Raw genomic sequence first — 10,372 nt, 5'->3', positions numbered from 1 at the left:
GCACGCACGCACGCACGCACGCACGCACGCACGCACGCACGCACACACACACACACACACACACACACACACACAGAGACACACACACACACACATACACACACACACACACACACACACACACACACACACACACACACACACACACACACACACACACACACACACACACACACACACACACAGAGACACACACACACACATACACAGAGACACACACACACACACATACACAGAGAGAGAGAGAGGGACAATGAGTTATGTTACTGCATCAATGTGTCCTCTCACGGTGCACCAGCACCTGAGCAGGTACAGGCAGTAATCTCAGGTCACTGTCACCTTGGTGTGGATCTTCTTGAAGGCCGGGTCGTCCTCGTCCACCTCAAAGTAGATCTCTGTGGTGGTGATGGAGAGAGTCCCATGGACCACCACTACTGGAGATACCAGCTGGGCTGGAGTACTGAGCACCACAGGGCCTAGTACAAAGACAGACAGACAGACAGACAGACAGACAGACAGACAGACAGACAGACAGACAGACAGACAGACAGAGACAGAAAGACAGACAGACAGACAGACAGAGACATACAGACAGACAGACAGACAGAGACAGACAGACAGACAGACAGACAGACAGACAGACAGAAAGACAGACAGACACACAGACACACAGTCAACTAAAGGACTAAGGCTTCGTTTACACAAGCAGCCCAATTCTAATCTTCTTTTCCCGAAATTGGTCTTTTGACCAATCACATCAGGTCTTTTCACATCAGCTCTTTATTCAGAGCTGATCTGATTAGTGATAAGGATCAGAATTGGGCTGCCTGTGTAAACGCAGCCTTTGTCCTTTCTCCATGGTGAATTGAACACGTTAAACCATGTATTGGACTGACTTAGGGGGTTTGATCTGTTAGTTATTAAATCAGGACTGCTGTATTTTTGATCCATTGGCTTGATAATAATCATCTGATAAAACACGTTTTTATTTGATTCGATTGAAATTTGTTTGAGTTATTAAATTAGTTAGAGAATCCAGAACCAGAAAACTTGTCCACTTGCCTCTGGAGGAAAAAACCCGTGGTGGCAAACGGACTAGAGAGGAGAATACACAGACAGGTATCAACACTGGGTGGGTGTGTGTGTGTGTGTGTGTGTGTGTGTGTGTGTGTGTGTGTGTGTGTGTGTGTGTGTGTGCGTGCGTGCGTGCGTGCGTGCGTGCGTGCGTGCGTGCGTGCGTGCGTGCGTGCGTGTGTGTCTGACCTGCCAGGTTGTCCATCTCTTTCTCCTGCAGCAGACTGACAGCGTCGTCATCTCCTTCCAGCATAAGCTCCGCCTCCGGGTTCTGACTGACCACTGACTGGCTGCGGAACGTCTTCTTAGACTTTAGCCCCTCCTCTTCCTCCTCCTCGGTACCTACACGACGCAATTAGTAAATACCTGATACATGATGCTACTGTTTCAATGAATCTCACTCACTAACTACTCACTCACTCACTAACTACTCACTCACTAACTCACTAACTACTCACTCACTCACTCACTCACTCACTCACTACTCACTCACTAACTACTCACTAACTAACTACTCACTCACTAACTACTCAATCACTAACTCACCTACTCACCCACTCACTCACTAACTACTCACTCACTAACTCACTCACTTACTCACTCACTCACTCACCCACTCACTCACCAACTACTCACTCACTAACTCACTCACTTACTCACTCACTTACTCACTCACTAACTACTCACTCACTCACTCACTCACTCACGTACTAACTACTCACTCACTCACTCACTCACTAACTACTCACTCACTCACTCACTCACCCACTAACTACTCACTCACTAACTACTCACTCACTAACTCACTCACTGACTCACTCACTCACTAACTCACTCACTTACTCACTCACCCACTAACTACTCACTCACTAACTACTCACTCACTAACTAACTAACTCACTCACTCACTCACTCACTAACTACTCACTCACTCACTCACTACTCACTCACTCACTCACTCACTCACTACTCACTCACTCACTAACTACTCACTCACTCACTAACTACTCACTCACTCACTAACTACTCACTCACTAACTACTCACTCACTCACTCACTCACTCACTCACTCACTCACTCACTCACTCACTCACTCACTCACTCACTCACTCAATCACTCACTCACTCACTCACGTACTAACTACTCACTCACTCACGTACTAACTACTCACTCACTCACTCACTCACTAACTAACTATTCTGTGATAGGTGACTGACCATAGTCCTCCAGGGCTTTGAGTGACACGTCAGGGTGGGTGGAGCCAAAGGGGTTCCGTACGAATCTCCGCCTCCTCCTCAGGTCGTCTTCCCAGTAATCCAGACGCCAGAAGTCATGTAATTGGCTGAGGAGAGATAAGAGGGCAGGACATAGGTTTAAGCCGCTCATGTAATTGGTTGAGGAGAGAAATGGGGGTGGGACTTTAGGTTAAAGCATCTCATGTAATTGGCTCAGTGCAGAAAAAGGGGCGGGACATAGGCTAAAGCGGCTCATGTAATTGGTTGTTTGCAAAAAAGGGAACGGGACACAAGGCTCAATAAGGCTCCAATAAAGACATATTCAGATGAATAAACATAGAAGATACAATCTGTAAGTTCCTTGGAGGTGTCTTAACACTACTGTGATCTGTCTTAACACTACTGTGATTGTCTTAACACTACTGTGATCTGTCTTAACGCTGCTGTGATCTGTCTTAACACTACTGTGATCTGTCTTAACACTACTGTGATCTGTCTTAACGCTGCTGTGATCTGTCTTAACGCTGCTGTGATCTGTCTTAACACTACTGTTATCTGTCTTAACACTACTGTGATCTGTCTTAACACTACTGTGATCTGTCTTAACACTACTGTGATCTGTCTTAACACTACTGTGATCTGTCTTAACGCTGCTGTGATCTGTCTTAACGCTGCTGTGATCTGTCTTAACACTACTGTTATCTGTCTTAACACTACTGTGATCTGTCTTAACACTACTGTGATCTGTCTTAACGCTGCTGTGATCTGTCTTAACGCTGCTGTGATCTGTCTTAACGCTGCTGTGATCTGTCTTAACGCTGCTGTGATCTGTCTTAACGCTGCTGTGATCTGTCTTAACGCTGCTGTGATCTGTCTTAACGCTGCTGTGATCTGTCTTAACGCTGCTGTGATCTGTCTTAACGCTGCTGTGATCTGTCTTAACGCTGCTGTGATCTGTCTTAACGCTGCTGTGATCTGTCTTAACGCTGCTGTGCTCTGTCTTAACGCTGCTGTGATCTGTCTTAACGCTGCTGTGATCTGTCTTAACGCTGCTGTGATCTGTCTTAACGATGCCGATACAATCTTAGCGCTGCTGTGATCTGTCTTAACGCTGCTGTGATCTGTCTTAGCGCTACTGTGATTTCTCTTGACGCTGCTGTGCTGTGATATTAAAGCATCTCAGTCTTTTAGTGAGAACATTGGCAGATGTCACATCAAGAGTTGTTCAAGAGACAAGGGCACTAGCCTGGAGTGAACTTGGAAGGATAGTCACGCGTCAATCAATCAAAATGTATGTGTGTGTGTGTGCGCGTGTGTGTGCGTGCGTGTGTGTCTGACAAAGATGACAGATGCTTCCTGTCTCATAGCTTATCTAACAGAACCCAAGTCTACATCACAGTGACAGCCTTCTTCCCTGTCCTTCAGACCATCCCCATGTGTGTCTTCCCCTGTCCTTCCCTACTACCTCTCACCTCTGTGACATCGTGCCCCAAGCCCCATGCTTATTGGTCAGGATGTTGAGTATCTTCTGTTTCAATTGGTTGGCGGTCACATGGTCCCTGTGCTTTGCAGCGCTGATCAGGTGATCACACATCCTCTCCTCCTCCCTCCTGTCAGCAGCGTACTGGGCACAGTTAGACTGGGTGGGAGGGGCGTAGGGGAGGGAGAGAACGGGGAGAGAAAGAGAGACGTTGAGATTCCTGCTATCATGGTTTAGTGTACTGGAGGACACAGAGTCAGACACAGACACTGTCATTCAGAGGAAGGAACTCTGAACTCTGACCTCAAACTCAGCGTGTTTGTGTACGTCTTCAGCTCTCTGTCTGTTGAGGATAAACTCTGCTTCGTTCGCCACACGCACAATGTGGTCCTTCATAGCATGGCACAGCAATCTGGGAAGAGAGAGAAAGGGAGAGAGCCAGAAGGAGGGGGAGGAGATAGTGAGAGAGGGATATTAGAAAGGATGGGGAAAAAGAGAGAGAGGGGGACATCAGGAGAGAGAGAGAGAAGGGGGATATCAGAAGAGCGAGAGAGAAGGGGGGTATCAGAAGAGAGAGAGAGAGAGAGAGAGAGAGGGGGGGGATATTAGAAGAAAGAGAGAGAAGGGGGATATCAGAAGAGAGAGAGAGAGAGAGAGAGAGAGAGAGAGAGAGAGGGATACCAGAAGAGAGAGAGGGGGGGGGTATGAGAAGAAAGAGAGAGAAGGGGGATATCAGAAGAGAGAGAGAGAGAGAGAGAGAGAGAGAGAGAGGGGGATATCAGAAGAGAGAGAGAGAGAGGGGGGATGTCAGAAGAGAGAGAGAGAGAGAGAGGGGGGGGTATACCAGAAGAGAGAGAGGGGGGGGGAGAGGGAGAGAGAGCGAGGGGGATATCAGAAGAGAGAGAGAGAGAGGGGGAGAGGGAGAGCGAGAGGAGGATATCAGAAGAGAGAGAGAGAGAGGGGAGAGGGAGAGCGAGAGGGGGATATCAGAAGAGAGAGAGAGAGAGAGGGGAGAGGGAGAGAGAGAGGGGAATATCAGAAGAGAGAGAGAGAGGGGGAGAGGGAGAGAGAGAGGGGGATATCAGAAGAGAGAGAGAGCGGGGGCGAGGGAGAGAGAGAGGGGGATATCAGAAGAGAGAGAGAGGGGGGGAGAGAGGGATATCAGAAGAGAGAGAGAGAGAGAGAGAGAGAGAGAGGGGGATATCAGAAGAGAGAGAGAGAGGGGGAGAGGGAGAGAGAGAGGGGGATATCAGAAGAGAGAGAGAGAGAGGGAGAGGGATATCAGAAGAGAGAGAGAGAGAGAGAGAGAGAGAGAGAGAGAGAGAGAGAGAGAGAGAGAGAGAGAGAGAGAGAGAGAGAGAGAGAGGGATATCAGAAGAGAGAGAGAGAGAGAGGGAGAGAGAGAGGGATATCAGAAGAGAGAGAGAGAGAGAGGGAGAGAGAGAGAGAGAGGGATATCAGAAGAGAGAGAGAGAGAGAGGGGGAGAGGGAGAGAGAGAGGGGGATATCAGAAGAGAGAGAGAGAGAGAGAGAGAGGGAGAGGGATATCAGAAGAGAGAGAGGGGGGGGTGTAATTGAGCCTCTTTCTAAACTGTTAGCCCTGAGCAGATGATTCCTGATGGTGATAACAGATTAAGCAGTCCGATAGAAAGATAGATCAATGTGATAGGTGATTGATTACCTTCCCTCATTGATGAGCTCTATGAAGGCCAGCCCAGCGTTCTTCTGGATAGAGTTCTGCCACTCCTGGAAACACAAAGGGTCATGTTACAAAACAGACACAAGGTCACACACAGACCACTACTGACTACTACGGACCATGACTGACTACTACTGACTACTACGGGCCAATACAGGCCACCACGGACCACTACTGACTACCACTACTGACCACTACGGACCACTACTGACTACTACCGCCCATGGCTGACTACTACTGACTACCACCAACCACTACTGACCACTACGGACCACTACTGACCACTACGGACCACTACAGACCACTACGGACCACTACAGACCACTACGGACCACTACTGACCACTACGGACCACTACAGACCACTACGGACCACTACAGACCACTACGGACCACTACTGACCACTACGGACCACGACTGACTACTACTGACTACTACGGGCCAATACAGGCCACTACTGACCACTACTGACCACTGCTGACCACTACTGACTACTACTGACTACTACGGACCAATACAGGCCACTACGGACCACTACAGACCACTACTGACCACTGCTGACCCCCACTGACCACTACTGACTACTACGGACCATGACTGACTACTACTGACTACTACGGGCCAATACAGGCCACCACGGACCACTACTGACTACCACTACTGACCACTACGGACCACTACTGACTACTACCGCCCATGGCTGACTACTACTGACTACCACCAACCACTACTGACCACTACGGACCACTACTGACCACTACGGACCACTACAGACCACTACGGACCACTACAGACCACTACGGACCACTACTGACCACTACGGACCACTACAGACCACTACGGACCACTACAGACCACTACGGACCACTACTGACCACTACGGACCACGACTGACTACTACTGACTACTACGGGCCAATACAGGCCACTACGGACCACTACTGACCACTGCTGACCACTGCTGACCCCCCCTGACCACTACTGACTACTACTGGCCAATGCTGGCCGCTACGGACCACTACGGACCAATACTGACTACTACGGACCACTGCGGACCAATACTGACTACTACGGACCACCACGGATCACTACTGACTACTACTGACCAATACTGGCCGCTACGGACCACTACGGACCACTATGGACCAATACTGACTACTGCGGACCACTACTGACCACTACTGACTACTACTGACCAATACTGGCCGCTACGGACCACTACAGCCCACTACTGACCACTACTGACCACTACTGACCACTACCGACCACTTCTGACCACTACAGACCACTACTGATCGCTACTGACCACTACGGACCACTACAGCCCACTACTGACCACTACTGACCACTACTGACTACCACCGACCACTACTGACCACTACTGACCACTACTGACTACTACGGACCACTACTGACTACTACGGACCAATACTGACTACTACGGCCACTATGGACCAATACTGGCCACTACGGACCATTACTGACTACTACTGACCACTACCGACCACTACCGACCAGTACGGACCACTACTGGCCACTACGGACCACTACAGACCAATACTGGACACTACGGACCACCCGCCAATGCTGACCACTACGGACGACTAGGGACCACTGCCGACCACTACGGACTACTACGGACCACTACGGACCACTACTGGCCACTACCGACCACTACCGACTATGACCGACCACTACCGACTACTACCGACCACTACCAACCTACCGACTACCACCGACCACTACCGACCACTACCGACCACTACCGACCACTACCGACCACTATCGACCACTACCGACCACTACAGACCACTACCGTCCTACCGACCACCACCGACCACCACCGAGTACTACTGACCACTACCGACCTACCGACCACTACCGACCACTACCGACCATGACCGACCTACCGACCACTACCGACCCCTACCGACCACTACCGACCTACCGACCATGACCGACCTACCGACCACTACCGACCCCTACCGACCACTACAGACCACTACAGACCACTACCGACCACTACCGACCACTACTGACTACTACTGACTACTACTGACCACTTGCATCAACAGCTCTGTCTGTGGTTACATTTCTCCAGCCCCATCCCTCAGCTTCATAGCAAACCAAGAGACGGGGCTGCCATCAGGCTGAAACACAAACATACAAACATACAAATTCGAAAGTATATTTTTTTCGTGTTTAAGTTCAGGAAAATACTAAAATAAGTCCAATTTGACAACATAAATATCTCTATCGTGTGACCAGTGGATCATCAGATTCCCGGACAGAGAATACAGACTGCACCCTGCAACGCTAGACAGAGAGAGAGAGAGAGAGAGAGAGAGAGAGAGAGAGAGAGAGAGAGAGAGAGAGAGAGAGAGAGAGAGAGAGAGAGAGAGAGAGAGAGAGAGAGAGAGAGAGAAGAGAAAGAGAGAGACAGAGAGAGGAGAAGAGTGAACAGAGAGAGAAGAGAGAGAGAGGGAGAGAGAGAGAGAGAGAGAGAGAGGGAGAGAGAGAAGAGAAAGAGAGACAGAGAGAGGAGAAGAGTGAACAGAGAGAAGAGAGAGAGAGAGAGAGAGAAAGACTGTTTGCTGTGAACGATCTTACACGGAACCCAAACCGACTGCGCGCATTCGCCATCGTGCATAAATATATTTTGCCCCCCCACACCAAACGCGATCACAACACGCAGGTTAAAATATCAAAACAAACTCTGAACCAATTATATTCATTTGGGGACAGGTTGAAAAGCATTAAACATTTATGGCAATTTAGCTAGCTAGCTTGCTGTTGCTAGCTAATTTGTCCAATACAGCTAGCTTGCTGTTGCTAGCTAATTTGTCCAATACAGCTAGCTTGCTGTTGCTAGCTAATTTGTCCTGGGATATAAACATTGAGTTGTTATTTTACCTGAAATGCACAAGGTCCTCTACTCCGCCAATTAATCCACACATAAAACGGTCAACCGAATAATTTCTAGTCATCTCTCCTACTTCCAGGCTTTTTCTTCTCTGGACTTTATATTGCGATTGGCAACTTTCATAAATTAGATGCATTACTGCCACTGACCTCGTTCGTCTTTCAGTCACCCACGTGGGTATAGCCAATGAGGAGATGGCACGTGGGTACCTGCTTCTATAAACCAATGAGGAGATGGCACGTGGGTGCCTGCTTCTATAAACCAATGAGGAGATGGGAGAGGCAGGACTTGCAGCGCGATCTGCATCACAAATAGAACTGACTTCTATTTCAGCCCTTAGCAACGCAGACGCTCGTTGGCGCACGCGAGCAGTGTGGGTGCAATAATTGAATAATATAGATTTCTACATTTATTTTGCAGGTGTAGTCTGCCTGTTAGAGACATAACATAACATTCGACATACCAGTTAGGATCTGGCTAAAAAGAATTGAATCCGTTATAGAACCCATTGTCCTTTATGGTTGTGAGGTCTGGGGTCCGCTCACCAACCAAGAATTTACCAAATGGGACAAACACCAAATTGAGACTCTGCATGCAGAATTCTGCAAAAATATCCTCCGTGTACAACGTAAAAACACCAAATAACGCATACAGAGCAGAATTAGGCCGATACCTGCTAATTATCAGATGTGTAGTTAAATTCTACAAATCCAATTTTGATAAACTCCCATATCTACTGGGTGAAATACCACAGTGTGCCATCACAGCAGCAGGATTTGTGACTTGTTGCCACAAGAAAAGGGCAACCAGTGAAGAACAAACACCATTGTAAATACAATTTACACATCGTTACAACACTGTAGATAGACATAATATGACATTTGAAATGTCTTTATTCTTTTGGAACTTTTTAAAATGATTTATTTATTTCAACTTTATGTAACTTTAGACCGCTGTGCCACTCAAGGAACACACACATCTAACTTGTCTGAGTGTAATATTTACTGTTCACTTTTTATTGTTTATTTCACCTTTGTTTATCCATTTCACTTGCTTTGGCAATGTAAACATATGTTTCCCATGCCAATAAAGTCCCTTGAATTGAATTGAAATGAGAGAGAGACAGAGAGAGAGAGCCAGCGAGAGAGAGAGAGAGAGAGAGAGGAGAGAGAGAGAAAGCAAGAGAGAAAGAGAGAGAGATGAGAGACAGACAGACAGACAGACAGACAGAGACAGACAGACAGACAGACAGACAGACAGACAGACAGACAGACAGACAGACAGACAGACAGACAGACAGACAGACAGACAGACAGACAGACAGACAGACAGACAGACAGACAGACAGACAGACAGACAGACAGAGCGTAACAAATAAAATGCAAATGATTTACTTAAAAATCATACAATGTGATTTTCTGGATTTTTGTTTTAGATTCCGTGTCTCACAGTTGAAGTGTACCTATGATAAAAATTACAGACCTCCACATGCTTTGTAAGTAGGAACAGTAGAAACACCCCCGGTGTAGTGGAAGGGGTGAAACATGTTACCTCCTAGGGTTTAAACACCCCCGGTGTAGTGGAAGGGGTGAAACATGTTACCTCCTAGGGTTTAAACACCCCCGGTGTAGTGGAAGGGGTGAAACATGTTACCTCCTAGGGTTTAAACACCCCCGGTGTAGTGGAAGGGGTGAAACATGTTACCTCCTAGGGTTTAAACACCCCCGGTGTAGTGGAAGGGGTGAAACATGTTACCTCCTAGGGTTTAAACACCCCGGTGTAGTGGAAGGGGTGAAACATGTTACCTCCTAGGGTTTAAACACCCCGGTGTAGTGGAAGGGGTGAAACATGTTACCTCCTAGGGTTTAAACACCCCCGGTGTAGTGGAAGGGGTGAAACATGTTACCTCCTAGGGTTTAAACACCCCCGGTGTAGTGGAAGGGGTGAAACATGTTACCTCC

The 10,372-nt window shown here is 48.1% G+C and overlaps 1 protein-coding gene across 1 annotated transcript in view; it reads right to left on the bottom strand.

Moving 5' to 3' along the window:
• Positions 1–324: 324 nt before the first annotated feature.
• Positions 325–10,372, bottom strand: part of LOC120041057 (neurobeachin-like) — a gene marked incomplete at its 5' end in the record, with an annotated part of 12,989 nt that continues 2,941 nt past the window's right edge. The window contains 7 exons of the mRNA XM_038986023.1: positions 325–476; positions 1,063–1,095; positions 1,264–1,416; positions 2,293–2,417; positions 3,783–3,949; positions 4,094–4,202; positions 5,472–5,536. Coding sequence (XP_038841951.1) covers positions 325–476; positions 1,063–1,095; positions 1,264–1,416; positions 2,293–2,417; positions 3,783–3,949; positions 4,094–4,202; positions 5,472–5,536 — 804 coding nt within the window. The remainder of the gene's footprint in view (positions 477–1,062; positions 1,096–1,263; positions 1,417–2,292; positions 2,418–3,782; positions 3,950–4,093; positions 4,203–5,471; positions 5,537–10,372) is intronic.

Source organism: Salvelinus namaycush, unplaced genomic scaffold (assembly GCF_016432855.1).
Source record: "Salvelinus namaycush isolate Seneca unplaced genomic scaffold, SaNama_1.0 Scaffold4004, whole genome shotgun sequence".
In the NCBI taxonomy this organism is placed as follows: Eukaryota; Metazoa; Chordata; class Actinopteri; order Salmoniformes; family Salmonidae; genus Salvelinus; species Salvelinus namaycush.
The sequence above is the reverse complement of the archived record's forward strand: the minus strand, read 5'-3'. Positions and strand labels throughout refer to the sequence as shown.